Genomic DNA, 19,244 nt, shown 5'->3' with positions numbered 1-19,244 from the left:
GACTGTCTCTCCCTGTTTCCAGCTTCAGAAAAATGAAAAAAAAAAAAAAAAAAAAAGAGCCAATTAAAACATGTTTTCTATTCATTCATTCTGACCGATTTTGTAGCTGGCTTCCCCCCCCCCCCCCAATTGTGCGTGCAAAAGATTAATTTAGACATATCCATCTTAGTATTCGTAGGAGGCGGACTGTCCTGGGACATGCAGGCCTCAGAGGCATGATTTTCCATGCTAATGTCAGCTTTTCCTGCAGTCTGCACAAGTTTGTAGGGGAAACCAGCCTTCTCGTGAGTGTCCCTCCATGAGCCAAATGCGGCGACTATCCCTGCAGCCCTGCTTCACGCCCTCGAGGAAATTCGTCCTCAGGCAACCCTGCAAAGATTCTTAATCATCTAAAAATACCCAAGCAAGGGCCAGCGACAGGGTGCCTACGGCGTCAGAACCACGGTGCTTTCCAAGGCACGGGCACCTCTCGGGGTGAAACCACCCAGGCGCCCTGCCCTTCACGGAGATCTCTCCCTGGGGCTCCCGCTGGCTTCCCGGGGTCTGGATGCCCCCCAGAACCCATCTCTACCACTGCGGGGCTGCAACAACTGTCGGTGCCCCATTGGCTGTTTGGGTTGGGGGAGCAAGTGTCCTTTCTCTTTTGGGGCTAAAGAGTCATCTCTCGTTTAACCAGCAGAGATTTTGTTCAGACGATCTGTAGCCAAGCCAATTAAAAAAAATGAAATTGCAAGTAGCCACCCATTTTTCTTGTCCTTTCCCTTTCTCAACCCTTATTTATCTACTGGGGGGATTTTCTACCCAATGCCAAGCAGGGTGCTGATGGGCACCAGGGGCCCACGCTGGTACCTAGCACCAGGTCCGGCTCTGTGGGGTGGTTCTGGGGGCATCCTCTCACCTGTCTGTCCGCCCAGGGCTCCGACTGGCAGGGTCATTGCTACACTCTTTTCTTTTCTTCTCCACCAGCTGCTTCTTTTTTTTTTTTTTTTTTTTTTGTACTTTTCTGAAGCTGGAAAGAGGGAAACAGTCAGACAGACTCCCGCATGCGCCGACCGGGATCCACCCGGCACGCCCACCAGGGGCAATGCTCTGCCCACCAGGGGGCGATGCTCTGCCCCTCCGGGGCGTCGCTTTGCCGTGACCAGAGCCACTCTATCGCCTGGGGCAGAGGCCAAGGAGCCATCCCCAGCGCCCGGGCCATCTTTGCTCCAATGGAGCCTTGGCTGCGGGAGGGGAAGAGAGAGACAGAGAGGAAAGAGGGGGTGGGGGGTGGAGAGGCAAATGGGCGCCTCTCCTATGTGCCCTGGCCGGGAATCGAACCCAGGTCCCCCGCTCCACCAGCTGCTTCTTTAGAAACTCAGTGTTTTCCTCCAATTCTCTTTTCAGTCCACCAAACTAAGCTTGGACACCATCTTTCCATAACCAAAAACTCATTAATGTATTTCTTTATTCCAAAGGACATCGCTCTACTCAGCATCCTTTAGAAGCTTTGAGCATTGCAGCGCACCAGGACAAACCTTGTGCTTTTTCTTTCCACAATAGGCAGAGCAGAGGCAGATTAAGGTCGGTTGAGGCCCCGGGCGCAGAAAAAAATACTGGGCCCCTTTAAAAAAAGAGATAGACAGGGAAAATAAAAATACATGTTAACCATATTTTTAAATAAATAAAAAATGTTATGCACTGTTAATGTTAAAATTTCACCTATCAAACCAAACTTGGTGTCATTAGAAAAAAGTGTCAAGTTGGGGTTTTTCAGGGCCCTTCAGAAGTTGGGCCCAGGGTGCGCCTGGTGCATCCGCCATTAAATCTGCCTCTGTCTGGGGCCACAGCCATGATTCCACTTAGTTCTGGCTGTCAGTCTGACAAGAGCCACCTTGTTCTCTGTGTGAGGCCCTCATGAGTACACACAGTTTGGGTTCTGTCTGCCGACTGGACAGTTCACAGAGAGAGCTCCCACTAGGAAGGGGACCTCTTTCTGCTGCTTCTGATGTGGGGCCAATGAGATGGTCAATGTGCTCCTCTCACTGACCACCAATGAAAGAGGTGCCCCTTCCAGAAGTGCGGCAGGGGCCAGAAAAATGGCCTCAGGGGGCCACATGTGGCCAGCGGGCCTTAGTTTGGGGACCCCTGGAGTAACCCCTTGCTCGAGCCAGCGACCTTGGGTCCAAGCTGGTGAGCTTTGCTCAAACCAGATGAGCTTGCACTCAAGCTGGCGACCTCGGGGTCTTGAACCTGGGTCCTCCACTCCCAGTCGGAGGCTCTATTCACTGAGCCACAGCCTGGTCAAGCCATAGATCCATTTATTTACCAAACAGGAAAACGATCTCATGCACCAATCGTTTACATTACTTTATCCTTATTTAGAAGGAAATAATGATACTTCCATTCTTGAATTTGAACTATTTCAAAGAGAGTTGAGAAAAGGGTTCTGTTTTTCCCCCAAGATGGGCAACAGGATGAATTCGGAAGGGAGAAGATGCTAAATCTTTCTCAAGCAGACTATGCAACAGCAACACGATGCCACCGGAGGGCAGTGTAGACCAGCGTCGAGCCCGGAGCGAGGACTAGGGGTACCGGCAAGATGTGGACGTTAAAATGCAAATTTAAAATGAAGTTTCCCTGCTAAAATTAGTACAAAATAACCCGGAAGGAGAGTCTTTCACTCTGCTCTCTGTGAGAACTGACCCCCACAGAAGGTCTGAGCCAGTTCTTGGAGGAGCCCCTGCAGGTGGCTGATTGGGGTGGTCTGTGGGGTCAAGGATAAGGAGGAGGCGGGAGGCCTAACGGGGGTCGGGGGTCGTGGTGGGGGGTTCGGGTAGCGGTTGTTTGCCAACGGGGTGGAGAGCATGTTCACACTGCAATGATGCCCATGGCTTTCGTGGAGCATCCCGGCTGCGCCGACAGGGCGGAGGCGCGTCGGGGAAGCGCTGGCCGCCCTCCCAGCTCGCTGGCTGGGCGCAGGCCACTGACTTCCAGTAAGAGCGCTTGTGCAAGCAGGAGGGGCCCGCCCGGCTTCCCGTCGGCGGTGCCTGGGCTGGAGCCGACCCCTGTGCCACCCGGGCGCGCTCCCGTTGCGCCAGCGGCTCCTCTAGGGGCCGGGGAAGGGACCAGGTCAGGTCAGGACTTCTTCCTCCGAGAAGGAGGGAAGGAGCTGGGACCGGAGTTCCTCATTCCGGATCTCTTCATTTTTGTTTTCCTTTAAACCATCCAGATGTAACAGTCAAACCTGGTTCCTGCCAGGGTGCGGCTGACTCTAGGGAGGGGAGGAGCAGAGCCCGGGCAGCCTGGCTTCTCGCGGACACCCCAGGGCTGACCGGCGCTGCACCTCTGTGCACCGTGGAAACCCGCAAAGCCGCTCAGACGTGGCTCGGGGAAGCTGCTGGTGTTTGTCCCGACGCTACTTAACTGCAAGCTCTCCCTCTCCTAAGCTAGCATGCCCCCCACCCTTGTAACTGTTCTCAATTATGCTCAGTCCCCAGAGCGCATCCTGTAACAGCTTAGTTGGAATAATAAACACAAAGCTACAAATAATATGAGCCCCTCCCATTATTATTTTTAAAATTGTGGTAAAATATATACAACAGTATTTATTATTTTAATCATTTGTAAGTGGGCAATTCAGTGGTATTAAATACATTCAGGATGCTGTGTAACTGTTACCACTATCAAACCTTTTTGCCATTCCCAATATAAACTTTGTTCCTGTTAGACTAGAGGTCTCCCATTCACCCCCAAAGACCTTGGTAATCTATATCCTACTTCCTGTTTCTATAAATTTGCCTATTCTAAATACCTCCTGTAAGTGGAATCTTATGTCCTGTGTCTTGCTTATTTCATTACCATAGAGTTTTCCAGGTCCATCTGTGTAGTGGCATATATTAAAATTTTATTCCATTTATGGTTGAATAATGTTCCATTGTATGTAGACACCACATTTTGTTTATTCATCTGTTGATGAACACTTAGGTTGTTTCCACTTTTTGGCTATTTTGAATAATGCTACTATAAATATTGATGTACAAATATCTGTTTGAATCTTTGTTTTCTCTTGGATAAATATTTAGATGTGGAGTTTCTAGGTTATATGGTAACCCGATGTTTAATTTTTTGAGGAGCTACCAAACTGCTTTCCACAGTGGTTGCACCACTTTACATTCCCACCAGCAATGCAAGAAGGTTCCAATTTCTCCCCATCCTCACCAATACTTCTTACTTTGTGTGTAAGCTTAAAATTAATTTTTTTTATTATAGCCATCCTAGTAAAAATGAAGTGGTATCTCGTTATGGTTTTGATTTACATTTCCGTAATGACTAATGATGTCGAACATCTTTTCCTGTGTTTACTGGCCATTTGTGTAATCTTTGGAGAAATATCTACACAAGTCCTTTGTCCATGTTTGAACTGAGTTGTTCGTGATTTTTGTTGTTATTGAGCTTTGGAAATTCTTTATATATTCTGTACATTAACCTTCTATCAGATATATGAATTGCAAGTATTTTTTCTCGTTCTGTAGGCTGTCTTTTCATCTTCCTAATACAGAGGGTCCTCAGGTTACGACACAGTTCTGTCCCTACGACAGTGATGTAACCTTAATTTTGGTGTAAGTCGAAACACACCCTAGCCTACAGTTGTAAAATCATAATCTAAAACATAAAAACACAACTAAGCCACAGAAAAAAGGAAAGGACACAAATATACTGGACTGTACACTGCACTGTAGTAACAGAAAAAATGACCAAAAAATGAGTAAGCCAAAACACTCACGTCTCAATTTTTTTAAGTTTTTATGGGGGTGAGTGCTGTAATCTGAGGACCTCCTATAGTGTCTTTTGAGGTACAAAAGTTCTTTTTTTTTAATTTAATTTAATTTAATTTTTTTTTCATTTTTCTGAAGCTGGAAACAGGGAGAGACAGTCAGACAGACTCCCGCATGCGCCCGACCGGGATCCACCCGGCACGCCCACCAGGGGCGACGCTCTGCCCACCAGGGGGCGATGCTCTGCCCCTCTGGGGCGTTGCCATGTTGCGACGAGAGCCACTCTAGCGCCTGAGGCAGAGGCCACAGAGCCATCCCCAGTGCCCGGGCCATCTTTGCTCCAATGGAGCCTTGGCTGTGGGAGGGGAAGAGAGAGACAGAGAGGAAGGTGGGGCAGAGGGGTGGAGAAGCAAATGGGCGCTTCTCCTGTGTGCCCTGGCCGGGAATCGAACCCGGGTTCTCCGCACGCTAGGCCGACACAAAAGTTCTTAATTTTGATGAAGTCCTAGTTATCTACTTTTTCTTTTGCTGTCTGTGCTTTTAGTGTTTTACATGAAATCTTTGCCAACTCTGGTGTCGTGACGACTTTCCCCAATGTTTTCTTCTAAGGGTTTTATATTTTTTACCTCTTCATGTCCAGTTGGAATATCTAATGACTTTCGATCTCCAATTGCCCTTTGAGCCCTGTGCTTTGGCACACCAGTGTTGAATCAGTGTTGGACCAGTCTAGGGAGGCAGTTTCATTTATAATGGGCACTTCTCTGAGCAAAGACTATAGCTCTAGATATCCCTTGGTTTTTGTGGGGACTCAAAGGGGCCCCACAATAACACCATATATATGCTTGATTTCAAAGCCACTTAAGAGAGAGATAAGAAGTCAGGTAGTTGGAGGTCATAACGCCGGCCCTATTACTAATCAAAACCGGACTGGGAGACATGGCTTAGATATGTGACAATGGCTCTCCGCTCCCTGGGCACCACAATGAAAGAACCTGCCCCAGCCAGGCAAGGCTGGATCTTATAATGGATGTACCTGAAGCATCAGTCTAGAGGCCTTCTCCGTCCCCCCCAGGCTGGCCCCAGAGAGACAGGCAAGAAGAGACGATGCCTCTTAGCCTGTGTTCATTCTCCAGAAATATCTAAGAATTTACCACTAATGGGGAGGAGAAGGGTGTGGGGAGGGATCAGGAGTGTCACTCTGATTGATGTTCTCCTCTCCTGGAAGGAAACATCAGGAGCTGAGAATAAATGTCCCCATCTCAAGCTCTCGGGGTCCTGCTCTTTGCTTCCAATTCTCATCCGCAAGAGAAAGCCTGGACTCTCCATTCTTCAGCCATAGTGGCCACTGCTGCTGTCACTGCCTCCTGCTTTTGATTCCAGGCCCAGGAAGCTTTCTCGTCTGAGTGATAAACCCCTGGTGTCAGCTCACCCTCACTCTTCCACACGGAATCCCGAACTGAAGCTGGTTTTGGTGAGGCTTACAGAGACAGTCATCTCAGTGGTGCTTTCCTCAGCTTCAGGCCTTGAATTATCTGCTCTGTCTCTGGGGGGTCAGAGATATCCTGTCAGTCCCTCCCTTGCAGCTGCAAAAAGGTCTTATCATTACACACTTTCTTTAAATCGACCCAGCGGGACTTCTCGAAGTTCAGCCTGCCTCTTTGTCAGTTCTGCCCTCGTTTTCTGTACCTGGGTCTCACTGGATCAGCGTGTCTTTTTTTCTTTCCCACTCTCCGTGCCTTGACCACTAGACCAAAACCCAGTTTCCGCCCTGATCTCTTTTTATTTCTTCACCTTCTGAATTCTGAGGATTAAAAAAAAAAATAATTAAAGTATCATTGACATACACAGCATTGTGTTAGTGCCGGATCTACAACCCAATAATTCGACATTCGTATTCACTTTGAAATGATCACCACACTGAGTCTTGAATCTCGACATTTATCTTCTCGTCCTGTTTTTTTTTTTCCCCTCAGGATGTTTTCAATAACCCAGGACAAGGAGACAATTTTCCACGAAACCTCCTTGAATCACTTCAAGGAAAATAAGGTGGAGATAGCGAACGCAATCACAAAGCCCTTTCCTTTCCTCGAGAGCCTCAGGGACCGCTCCTTCATCACGGAGAAAATCTATAAAGTAAGAGCAGTGGGCGATGCGTCCCCTGGGTAACCCAGCCCCTCGCTCATGTGTGTTTGGCATCCTGAACTCAAAAGTTAGTGTATCACTAGCTGGATGAAAGCCCTTTCTGCTTGTCATGGGAAGACTATTTTAAGTTAGTTCCTCATCCTATAAGGTTGAGGGTGCCAGGGCAGGAAGATATCACTAGAGACACCTCTATTCTAATTGAAGCCCTCTCTTCTGTGGGACGTGCTGGAGTGTGTGTGTGGGGTGGAGGGTAATGGTGATACGGCTGGATTCACACCGATGCACTTCGCAAATGCAGAGCAATTTACACACTGTAACAACATGAAGGAAAATTAAAATATTTAAAAGAACTGGGACAGTATTCCATGATAACACCCACTTATCTCAACCGAAATCCTCAGGGAGTTTGTGCCATTAGAAGTCAAGTTTTGGCCTTGTTGTTGTCTCCTCCAAAGTGTTTCGACTTCGTTAGGTCGTTCCGGAGTCAAGAAAATTTGATTAGTGGGCCCTCCAGGGGACATAGAGGAGGAAGATATCTCTTCTCAGTGTGACAGTGCTTTTGCTGTTTCCAGCAAGGAGGGGGCCATCTCCCCTCTTCCTGAAGTCTTATCAAGACTTTTTGTACCCAGGGTTGCTGTGCAGTCAACAGAATTGCTAGAAGATCCATTCTTGATACAGGCTAGGCAGGATGAAAGTGCAAAAGTCGAGAGGAAGGGCTCATTTGTGATTTTTAAGCAGTTGATCAAATATATTAGACGTTCTAACATATTACATGAAAAACGGTAATCTACACTGAGACAGCAGAATGAGTATGTTATGCAGTTACTTCCTCGATGTCTGTTTAACTTGAAAACTATTACTTTATCTACATCTTTTTCCATTGCACTTTTTCTAAAGGAGTCTCAAGAAGCCTGTAGAAACTTGGTTCCGATAGGGAGAGTGGTGTACCCTATTCTCTGCGAACTTGAGAAGACATTCAATAGGTCACTTCTACAAACCCTGTTCAGCAGGGCTCATCTGAAGGAGTATCCTGATTTAATTCAAGTTCATAAAAGCTTCGAAAATGGTAATCAATTTTCTTCCTTCCCTTTTCAGGTCCAAGCCTACTTTTCACTCATTCACTCACTCAGTCCCGCATTAAACAAGTACTTCTGAAATACCTTCCACTCCCAGGCTCTGTGCTAGGCAGTATGAATGTAAGCAACTGAACACAGCCAGAGTATTCTTTGAATTCATCCTGAAAATGATCTGCCAAATAATTATGGTGCCTGAGCCTAGTTTGGTTTAATTATGTCCTTTTTGGGACATAAGTCCCATAATTATGGGAATATCTGGCCTTCTCACTGAAAAAATTCCTCTGTTCTTCCCTAAGGTTTGTCCCGTTCACAGAGACATCCTATTTACAGAATTTATATTGCGATAGCGTCTACCCTTCTCTGGTCATCTTTCTGTGTGATTTATTACTCTTGCAACTTTCCCACTTGCTCCACCATCCTTAAAACCCTACAAGCTCACTGACTGTCGAATCTTAGTGGTTTTTCTTTTCTTTTTTCCCCTCTTCACTGTCCCAGGGGAAGGGACAAGCAACATCAAGTCAAGAACCACTGAGGTTCAGTGACCCAAGGGCGAGAAGTCCCCTTCACCGAAGGACAGGAATTCATGGGTGTGGTGGTGTCCCTGATCACCTACCTGCAACCTCTAATTAATTTTTTCCTCTGCTCAGTGATCCAAGACAAATATTCTCCCCTGGAAAGTCATAAAGAAGAGGTATACAAACTGCCCAGCACTCAGCCAAGCTATGAACCAGGTAAATTATGACAAGATACAAACTTTGTTTTCTGGTCACTAAGAGGAGAAGTAGACAGAAAATCGGAAGGAGACCATAGCGCCGGGGATGGAATACCAGAGGAATGTGGAGGAGAGGGGGGCGTAGATGAGTGTTACTCTGAATAGATTCCAAAGTGACTGACTCTGTTCGGAACCCAAAGGTGTTAGCAGGAGGCGGCAGAGAGAGACTCTGTGCCCAGGAACCTGGAGGGTGGACTGAGAGTCTAAGTGTGAATAATGAGTTTCCACAGGAGACTGTCAGAGGGAAGCTGTGAAGAGCTGGGAACTATGGGCACAAGGTCAGCATCATAGAGGAGACCCTCGATGATGGCAGGAGGGACTGATTTAAACGGGGTGTGTGTGTGTGTATGTTATTTAAGAGCAGAAATGTCCAAGGAGAAAGGCAGTCATATAGCGAGAAGAGAGGAAGTGGTCGAGGTGCAGGAAGGGGGAATGCGGGCACTTTGAGGGAGAAAGGAAGGCGAAGGGGAGGTGTTAGACGTCAGGAAGGGCTAAAGAACAATAAGACAATATTATTAAGAGCTCACTTGATTGAACATTTATTCTGGCACATTTTTTATGCTCACAGCTGCCTTGTGTGTGGGGAGGTAATATCACTTATGTGCCCATTATGCAGATAAGAAAACTGAAATCTAGAGAGACTGTGTATGTGGTTGGCCTGAGGTCACATAAGCAAGGATGAACCCTGCCATTCTGAACCCAGAGCCTGTGTTTTTTCCCCCCTTTTAAAATGGAGGTAAAATTCACATAACATAAAATTAACCATTTAAAAGTATATACAACATTGTGCAACCATAACCTCTATCTAATTCCAAAACAGTTCGATCCCCTCTGACAACTTTCCCTTGAACTTCAGGCGACAGAGGTCACGGAAGTGTGGATGTATGCGCGCTGCTGTCTTTACCTAAACCTCAGTGATGTTCACAACACTAGGGATTAAGTCGATCTCCTTCCTGTCGCTTTCAAGGCCAAGGCCATAGGGTCCCTCCTGTTTCTCGAGCCTCTGTTCTCTCTTTCCAAGTCTGAGTCACGCTGGTTTCACTCACTTACTCAAACTGCCCTTGCCATGCTCGGTCCTCTAGCTGGGTCTGTTCCTCTTCTCCTCAGCTCTTCCAGGGTCCGGCTACCTCCTGCGTACGTGACGCTTCCTCCAGAAAGCCGTTTTCTGATTCTTGGATGGGACTGGTTCCTCTGTCTGTCTGTCTGTAGGTCCCCACTTGTGGGACAGCATTCATCTTTTACTGTGACAATGTGGTCAGTTTGGGCCGTCCCTGGTAGACTGTCATTTCGAGGCAGGGACCATGTCTGTCTTGTTCTTGCTGTGTCCTCTGACCTGAGTACGGTGTCTGGCACCTAATGAGAGCTCAGTTAACATGCATCAGGAAGTGGAAGTACTCAGAATTCTGTGTTCAAGTTCTGGCAAACATCACATGATGTATGTCTATGGAAGGCTGTACAAAATAGCTCTAAAAATGACATCTATGTACACATGAAATAAGCTACCTTTGTGGAAAAGAACCTAAGTTATGAATAAACACAAAATTCAGCCAAGACTGTTACCAGTTAGTGAGTGAGAAGGGCAGGTAAAGGGAAAGAGAAATCCGAACGGTAGCATTCAAGGTAAGACGGAGCGCACCTGAGATGTGAAGAGAGACAGACACAAATCCAGAGCCAGGAGGTAGGCAAGACACGGGGGCTCAGCACCAGAGCGAGCCTCCCAGGTGACGTGGGGGAGGGGCTGGGGAGGGTGCCGCCCGGCTCTTTGGGGGGGGGGGCAGATGAAGCTTCTTCACGAAGGATCCTTTATTCTAGGGACAGAGCCATTCCGATACGAACACCTAACTCAGTCTTATGCTGTGGGTCTGATGGATACGCAGAAGTCAGTTTCATCTTGTTACCCCAAAATACGTGAAGAGGGCCAGCAAGCCAGGCCAGCACGTGACCAAGAACCCAAAAGAATTGGTAAGGCCGGCTAAGGGAGTCTGTCATGAGAGGACACTGTGTGTGTCACAGTGGAGGTGACAGGAGGTGGCCCGGGGAGCAGGGGGTGGGTGCAGGAGTGGGAGACCCTGGTACTTGGTGCAGGGAGCTTCTACCTGATGGAGGGAAGTGGGCGGAAATGGACAAGTACTGTGAGACCTGGCGGGGGGTAGGGGGGTGGGGGTACTTAAGAGGAGATGCACAGAACAGGCAGCAGCAGGGGTAAGGGGACAAAGACACCTCAGTGCTGGAGAGAGGAAATGCAGAGATCAGGAGAACAAAGAAGTGGGCGCCACAGGAAAGAGAAGCAGGGCAGACAGATGGGGACAAAGAGAGTGACAGTCAGAGATGGAGAGCAGGACCAGCCGAGCTGGCCCTTGTGGTTACCTGTCCTTACCCAGCCTCTGGGAGGGGGCGCTGATGCATCAGTGACCTGCCGGCCACAGGATTCCGCGGGGAGGCTGGGACCTTCTGGGGCAGGGACGCTCCTGCTTAGAAGTTCTGCAAGCCCCTGGGTGTTTCCTGGAGTCCCTTTATCACGGGGTTTCCTGTGGGCTCTCCGGCCCCACGTTGAGGCCCTCGGGGGTTTTGTTCCTTTGTGCAGTGATCGGCAGAGAATCCAGTGCGGAGGGAGCGCCTCGGGAAGCCCAGCGTCCGGCACCTCACCATGGGCGGGGCGCGGAGGGTGGGCGCCGCCAGCCCGGGGCTGCAGAGCGCCAGGCGTGTGAATGCAGAGCTCCTGTTTCTTCATTCGTTTTTCTTTGAATGTGCTCCACAGCCAACGGGCCTGGGAAGAGTGGGAGGCGAGGCCCTCTTCATTGCGCATGTGTGTCCATAGATTGACATTAGAGTGGAAACAAGATAGCACGCTTTTAGTGGTATAACAACAACAAAAAAATGTATTTGGCTTTTGTCTCTAGTTCCTGGCATAGAGCTCCCCAAATCCTTAGAATTTCCCGAGTGATAATGGTGATTTAAAAAAGCCAATCATGTGGGCCCTGGCCGGTTGGCTCAGTGGTAGAGCGATGGTCTGGCATGTGGAAGTCCCAGGTTCGATTCCTGGTCAGGGCATACAGGAGAAGCACCTATCTGCTTCTCCACCCTTCTCCCTCTTCTTTCTCTCTCTCTCTCTCTCTCTCTCTCTTTTTCTCCCACAGTCAAGGCTGCATTGGAGCAAAGTTGGCCCAGGCACTGAGGACAGCTCCATGGCCTCCGCCTCAGGTGCTAGAATGGTTCCGGCTGCAAAGGAGCAATGCCCCAGATGGGCAGAACATCGCCCCCTGGTGGGCATGCCGGGTGGATCCCGGTCTGGCACATGTGGGAGTCTGTCTGCCTGCCTCCCCGCTTCTGGCTTTGGAAAAATACAAAAGGAAAAAAGCCCCACAAAACAAACAAACAAATAAAACCCAATCATGTGAATTAAAAAATAAATAAAATGAAAACCAACTACCATGTGATTAGAGGATTAAGACTTTCAACTCCAACCCTTGAGGTCTAGAAAGATAAGAGAGGTGAAAGATTAAGTTCAGTGACCAATGGCTGATGATTTAATCAACCGTGCTTACATACTAAAGCCTCGATAAAAACTCCGAAACCATGGGGCTCGGGAGCTTCTGAGTTGGTGAATACACTGACGTGCTGGGAGGGTGGTAAGCTGGAGGGGGCATAGGAGGTCTGTCCCCCCCCACAATGCATCTCTTTCCTTTGGTTGTTCCTGAACTGTATTTGTGTGTGTGTGTGTGTGTGTGTGTGTGTGTGTGTGTTCTCTCTCTTTTTAATGGATTTTACAGAGAGAGGAAGGGAGAGAGTTAGAGAGACAGAAACATTGATCTGTTTCTATATGTGCCCTGACTGGGGATTGAACCCACAACCTTTGCATACTGGGTGGATACTCCAACCAACCGAGCTATCTGACCAGGGCCTGAGTTGTATTCTTTATAATAAAACTATAATCATAAGTAGAGCATGTCCCTCGATTCTGTGAGTCTTTCTAGCAAATTATTGAACCTAAGCGAAGGCACCCTGGGAATCCCGAATTTGTAGATTGCTGGGTAGAGATGTAGGTAGTTTGGGGAACTCATTTGTGGCTGGCCTCTAAAGTGGGGTCAGTCTTGGGTGGCTAAACCCTTGACCTGTGTGGTCTGTAATTGTGTGATGTCCTTTGGTGCTGGCTTCTTGGGCACCCACTAGGATCTCTAGGGCAGCGGTCGGCAAACCATGGCTCACGAGCCACACGTGGCTCTTTGGCCCCTTGAGTGTGGCTCTTCCACAAAATGCCACATGCGGGCATGCAGGTACGAGTGGGGATGTGGGCTGGTCAGGTGACGGGAGACGCGCAGCAGGGTACACAGCGTGGGGGAGGCACGCGCGATCATGCACGAGTTGAGAGAGCATGTGGCTCGCCAGCCGCGGTTTGCCGACCACTGCCCCAGGGAAAGAAGCAGAAGGTATTCTGTGGTTCCCAACCTCTCTGGGCCTTGTTTTCCCCACCTGAAAAATGAATGTGAAAGCTGAGTCTGTGATTACCTTGGAAAGGAGAGGGGAGGGGGGAGGAGGGAAGGGAGGGAGGAAGGTGAAGGGGGAAAGGGAGGGGGGAAGGGGAAAGGAAAGGGGGAAAGAAGAAGGGGGAAGGGGGAGGAAGGAAAGGGAAAGGGGAGCCACACGCTCATTCAACTCGTGCATGAATTGCGCACGCCTCCCCCGTGTACCTGCGCGCCCGCACGTGGTATTTTATGGAAGAGCCACACTCAAGGGGCCAAAGAGCCGCGTGGCTCGCCAGCCGCGGTTTGCCCACCACTGCCTTAACCCAAAGCAAACAAAAAGAAGTGAAAAGGGAGAGGGCAGCCTTTAAACAGTAAACCTAAATGAAAAATATAACTTTATCAGGAGTCAAAGGATTGAAAGTAGAATACGCTACAAGCCAGAGCTTCGCAGACGAAACATTGTGCTTGGTCTGCGATGGAATTCCTTTGTTTTCCTAGATAACTGTAGTCTCAGAAAGTTCATTTTCTGTCAGGCTCCCTGAACATCTTACCCATTCAGGTGACCATCCTTTCTCAGTCATAACATCCGTGAAGGGAGACAGAGCCTCAGACACATTTGTTTCTGAATCATCCCCAAATAATTTCATCAATTGTAATAAGAAACTCCTTTTGACTAAATCTACCATGGGAGAGAAATTGCATTTAACCCTTAAAACTCTTCTGTTCCATAGGTCAGCATGGCATTCTAGACCTCTAGAATGAGCTGAGGAGTCATGTTCAACAGTCCTTCAAGGCCATGAGACATTTTCCTTTTTGCAGAGCATCATGAACTTGGAAAACAGACATTGGTCTCTTCGGGAAGGGTTAGGAAATGTATCAACCTTGGTTTTTATGGGGTCCATCTGTTTCAGTTTCCATCAACAAGCTGAGTAGTTAATAGGATTGATGCCTTTTGCTTGAATTAACATTTTGAATGAGGAATCCTTGCTATGTGCAGTCACAATGATGCATTCATGTGTCTCAGACATGATTTTAAGCACTTTGCATTCATAAATTTATTTATTCTTCAAAATGATCTATTGCAATAATGAAATTTCATTATTGAATGGTGACGTGGGGTGTTGGAGACTCAACTTTGGAGCCAGCTAGACCCAATCATTTCTGAGTTTGGGGTACTTCCCTGGATGGTGTGGTGTATTCTCTGAACCAGTTACCACTGTATGGTACTCTTTTTCTTTCTTTCTTTTTTTTTTGTTGTTGTATTTTTGTATTTTTCCAAAGTTAGAAGCAGGAAGGCAGAGAGACAGACTCCCCACATGCGTCTAACCGGGATCCACCCGGCATGCCCACCAGGGGGCGATGCTCTGCCCATCTGGGGTGTCGCTCTGTTGCAACCAGAGCCATTCTAGCTCCTGAGGCGGAGGCCATGGTGCCGTCCTCAGCATCTGGGCCACCTTTGCTCCAATGGAGCCTCAGCTGCAGGAGGGGAAGAGATAGATAGAGAAAAAGGAGAGGGGGAGAGGTGGAAAAGCAGATGGGCACCTCTCCTGTGTGCCCTGACTGGGAATCAAATCCGGGATTTCCATATGCCGGGCTGACGCTCTACCACTGAGCCAACCGGCCAGGGCCAGTACTCTTTTCTTGTAACCAATATATTTTGGGTCTGAGAACAGGTGAAGCAAAGCTAAAAGATCTGGCTGGTAAAGAAATGTTGCACCTCTTCACATTCAGACAGTGTATTACTTACATAGACAACAAAAGCAAGAAGAGCAAAGGCATCAGCTTCCCACGTCCTCTGTCCATTGGACTGTACCCAAGCCAAGGGGATATGGATGACATAGGGGGTGACATGACTAATGGGGCACATCCGTGCTGCAGCCAAGCAGTTGTATGGCCTACATGTGTGCCCTAAAGAAAGAATCAGAAGGCCTCACACCCCATCAGAACTTGGAACACAAGGAATGTCATGAGAACATCTGGAAAATAAGGCGATGAGTGGGAAATGGCTTTGTAACGGCTCCTCGCAAGCCTCTCATGCTCTCGTGTCTTGGAAAAATCATGGGGCATTCTGCCAAGACTTAAATCGGATCAGCTGCATGTGAGTCTGGCCTCTGTGGGCCACGTGGAGACATGCAAGGTCACCAGGATGCCAGACAGAGCCATTCCCCAACCAAGATTGCCAGAGGTCTTTGTGCCCAAGTGAGAAATGCCTCCATCTTGTACCAATTACGGTTCTAATGCTATGAATTAAAAATTGGACATGATATGCATCTACTCTGTGCTTCCTGATGCCACGGGCAAGAGGCAAGAATGTATTCAGAACAGTCATCAGTAACCAAATATATATCAATAGATAACAGTAGTTTTCTATAACAAGAAATAATCAATAAAAACTATAGTGGGAAAACGGATTTTTTCACAATAATAAGAAAAAGTATAAAATATCTGACAGTAAATAAAAAAGAAATGAGTAAGTTCTAAATGAGGAAGAGGAAAGAAAGTTTTACTTAAGAACATAATAAATAATTCAAATAAATGGAAGCACATGATGTTATTATTTATTTATTTATTGTATTTTTCTGAAGTTGGAAACAGGGAGGCAGTCAGACAGACTCCCGCATGCTCCCGACCGGGATCCATCGGCACACCCACCAGGGGGCGATGCTCTGCCCATCTGGGGCATCGCTCTGTTGCAACCAGGGCCATTCTAGCACCTGAGGCAGAGGCCACAGAGCCATCCTCAGCACCAGGGCCAACTTTGCTCCAATGGAGCCTTGGCTGTGGGAGGGGAAGAGAGAGACAGAGAGGAAGGAGAGGGGGAGGGGTGGAGAAGCAGATGGGTGCTTCTCCTGTGTGCCCTGGCCGGGAATCGAACCCAGGACTCCTGCACGCCAGGCTGATGCTCTACCACTGAGCCAACCGGCCAGGGCCCATAATGTTATCTTTTATAGAACAGCCAATATTTTCTATTGTAAATTTCACTTCAAATTATTCAATAAGAGAACTCAACAAGGCAATTTTAAATTTTATTTAGAAAAATAAATGAGCAGAAATGGTGACATAAATGTTTGACAAAAGAAGTGTGATGTGATGTTGTTTCCACAGCAACAGGCAGAAAGGTTGGGGGGACCACCGGCACTTTCCTCTGTACTGCTTGGGGCTCTGAAGGGGCCGGCAGAAATGGACAACATCACAGAACAAAGGGCGTGGGCCGAGCACAGTGTTTGTTGATTTCCTGGATTGCAAAAATACTTTTGAAATTACTCTCAAACTTGGCCTCTAGTTGAAGTCCCAGCATGATGAATTTATGGGCCTGAAAAAGCCAAGACAAAAACAATAATAGTTTTGCCAATGAGCTTAGACTCCCCAAAGTTTCAGATAACCCAACTCTTCACTGTAGGCTGCCCCGAATGTCACGTGAGACTTTATCCAGTTAAGAATAGCTTATGTTCCCTGATAGCTCGATCATTTCTCTTAACTTGAAAGACAGAGAAGCAAACCTAGTACTACTATATTGCAGCCTAACTCTTCATCAGAAATCGACTGATTGATTTAATTTGACAAAATTCAATTTATTCGCGCAGAACGTATTACTTATAACAATAGGATAGTATGGTAATGTCGACAGCAAATTTGAGGTGCCTTCCTTTCCCTTCGTTCTTACCCCTTGAGACAGTCCTTGTTAACTCTCTGATGCAGCATTAGGGAATTTGGCTGTGAAGAAATCCAATATTTTGAAATCTGAGAAATTTGATTTGGCATCTTCCTTTAGAGAAAGGATACCCTCGTTGCCTTTAAAAAGCACTCATGTTTCCTGTGGAAGGGACTAGGTCTGCAGTCCACTGGTCTCTGTGGGAGAAAATCACCTGTCTGGCGGTGAGTAGACCCTGAGGTCCTAGAGCAATGTTTGCAATGACCCCTCTGGTTCGTCGTTGTTTTTCCTCTCAGTAAACCAGGGGGCTTTTAGAATCCTCCCAGGATTTTTCCTTGTGTGGGCTTGCCGGATGATGAGGAATTTCCCTGTTATAAAGACCGTGAAAGGCAAAGTGACTTAACGGAAAGACAAAGGAATGCCGGGGCAGCCACGTACCTTGTACAATATCCTGTGGTTCTGAAAGATGAGGCGCATGTCGCTCACAAACCTCTTCACCTTGGGGTACGACTTCCTACTCAACTTGACCCTGATTCTGTTCAACCACATGCACTTGTTCAGGCCTCGAAGTGCCTCTTTATTCTGTGGACGGAAGTGTCAAAGGGTAGGCTATTAGCATGGCTGCAAGTCTACTTTCCGCAGATTCTCACTGCGATGGGCTGGGTGTTTATGTCCCATCCCCCAAACTCATTTACTGAAATCTGGACTCCTCATCTTCAGTGTGATGGTCTTAAAAGGTCATGAGGGTGGAATGCTTGTCAATGGGATTAGTGCCTAATTTTTTTTATTTTATTTTTTCATTTTTCTGAAGCTGGAAACAGGGAGGCAGTCAGACAGACTCCAGCATGCGCCTGACCGGGATCCACCCGGCACGCCCACCAGGGAGTGATGCTCTGCCCATCTGGGGCGTCGCTCTGTTGCATCCAGAGCCATTCTAGTGCCTGAGGCAGAGGCCACAAAGCCATCCTCAGTGCCTGGGCCATCTTTGCTCCAATGGAGCCTTGGCTCCAGGAGGGGAAGAGAGAGACAGAGAGGAAGGAGAGGGGGAGGAGTAGAGAAGCAGGTGGGCACTTCTCCTGTGTGCCCTGGCCGGGAATCGAACCCGGGACTCCTGCACGCCAGGCCGACGCTCTACCGCTGAGCCAACCGGCCAGGGCGGGATTAGTGCCTTATTAAAGGGGACCCCATGGAGCTCTCTTCTCGATCCCACCATGTGAGGACCCAACATGAAGTTGGCAGTCTGCAGTCTGGAAGACGGCTCTTGCCAGAATCTAATTATGGTGACACCCAGACCTGGGAATTCCAGTTTCCAGAAACCGAGTTCTGTTGTTGAAACCACCCAGTCTGTGGTACTTGGTCATAGCAGCCTAAGCTGCTAAGGGCTGACTAAGCTGACTGGGACATCCATCAACCAGGCAATGATAACGGCAGCTCGTCCCCATTGCACACACATCGCAAATTTGACAAATGCCAGTTCTGGGCTTTGTTGCTGTTACTTACATAATGTGGTTTTGAGGCAAAGAAGAGGCTCTTTGAACAGCGGTAGACCTTCAAGAGGAGGAACTCACATTTCTGCAAAAGACAGCGGAGATCTTAAGTGAAAAGCAGCTTGGAGAGACCAGGAACTCTTAAGCACGTGGAGGCAGAACGCACAACTGCCGAGCCTGCGGACTCTGAAACAAGCGCGGGACGAGGACTTCCTCTGGAATACCGGATCTCGGTGTGAGGTCCTGGGGTCAGAGCGCCGTGAGGGCCGGCAGCTTGCCTGGGCTCCATTCCCTCAGCCCCTGCACTGCTGGGCTGCTTCTCTCAACGGGACAGGAAGGAGGGGCTGTAGTCTCCATGGCAACTCACCAGCTGCTCCTCTGGCAGCATCGGCCTCTCCAGGACCTCCGATTCCCGGTGACGCGGTGGAGTTCCTGGGAATCTTTCCTGAACAGCCTTCATCTGGCAGAAGATGCAGTGCCATGGGTTCCTGAGAGGCAGGACATACGTGAGCAGGGCGAGCTCTCTGGGAAGCCGCCCTCCTTCCTACAGCTGTTTTGTTTTGTTTTTTTAAAGATTTTATTTATTCATTTATAGAGAGGAGAGAGACAGAGAGAAACGGGGGGGGGGGGGGGGGGGAGGAGCGGGAAGCATCAACTCCCATATGTGCCTTGACTGGGCAAGCCCAGGGCTTTGAACCAGCAACCTCAGCATTCCAAGACAATGCTTTATTCACTGCACCCGCACAGGTCAGGCTCCTACAGCTGTTGAAGTCCTCTGTGCAAGCAGGACTATGGTTTCCACATGAGGTCAGCTTCTCTCTTTGAGGCCCCTCCACACGAGAATCTCGTTTAGGCTCAATTGCCAAAGACACCCATCCCTTAAGTCAGGGGTCCC

The 19,244-nt window shown here is 48.3% G+C and overlaps 2 protein-coding genes across 3 annotated transcripts in view; one reads left to right on the top strand and one right to left on the bottom strand.

The window, feature by feature from the left end:
• The first annotated feature begins 2,989 nt into the window (after positions 1–2,989).
• On the top strand, positions 2,990–12,647 carry LOC136378479 (nuclear body protein SP140-like protein). Its single transcript, XM_066345455.1, has 6 exons — positions 2,990–3,116; positions 6,731–6,890; positions 7,797–7,965; positions 8,623–8,706; positions 10,560–10,709; positions 11,332–12,647. Exons 2-6 carry the CDS (start codon positions 6,732–6,734, stop codon positions 11,490–11,492), a joined length of 723 nt encoding a protein of 240 aa, XP_066201552.1. The 5' UTR covers positions 2,990–3,116; position 6,731; the 3' UTR covers positions 11,493–12,647.
• Positions 12,648–16,289: 3,642 nt separating this feature from the next.
• LOC136378397 (nuclear autoantigen Sp-100-like) overlaps positions 16,290–19,244 on the bottom strand; it is a 79,887-nt gene continuing 76,932 nt past the window's right edge. For both annotated transcript variants that reach the window (XM_066345279.1, XM_066345280.1), the window contains 4 exons: positions 18,717–18,837; positions 18,363–18,434; positions 17,301–17,444; positions 16,290–16,523 (listed from right to left, as the gene is read on the bottom strand). In XM_066345279.1, coding sequence (XP_066201376.1) covers positions 16,401–16,523; positions 17,301–17,444; positions 18,363–18,434; positions 18,717–18,837 — 460 coding nt within the window. In that variant the 3' untranslated portion in view covers positions 16,290–16,400. The remainder of the gene's footprint in view (positions 16,524–17,300; positions 17,445–18,362; positions 18,435–18,716; positions 18,838–19,244) is intronic.

This window comes from Saccopteryx leptura, chromosome 7 (genome assembly GCF_036850995.1).
Source record: "Saccopteryx leptura isolate mSacLep1 chromosome 7, mSacLep1_pri_phased_curated, whole genome shotgun sequence".
In the NCBI taxonomy this organism is placed as follows: domain Eukaryota; kingdom Metazoa; phylum Chordata; class Mammalia; order Chiroptera; family Emballonuridae; genus Saccopteryx; species Saccopteryx leptura.
The sequence above is the reverse complement of the archived record's forward strand: the minus strand, read 5'-3'. Positions and strand labels throughout refer to the sequence as shown.

What these genes read in the sequence shown, in the direction of transcription:
- LOC136378479 (XM_066345455.1), top strand. Translation starts at nt 6,732, where the DNA reads ATGTTTTCAATAACCCAGGACAAGGAGACAATTTTCCACGAAACCTCC. An exon ending in TCATAAAAGCTTCGAAAATG is followed by an intron (nt 7,966 to 8,622) that starts GTAATCAATTTT and finishes TCCTCTGCTCAG; the next exon opens with TGATCCAAGACAAATATTCT. An exon ending in CCAAGAACCCAAAAGAATTG is followed by an intron (nt 10,710 to 11,331) that starts GTAAGGCCGGCT and finishes TCCTTTGTGCAG; the next exon opens with TGATCGGCAGAGAATCCAGT.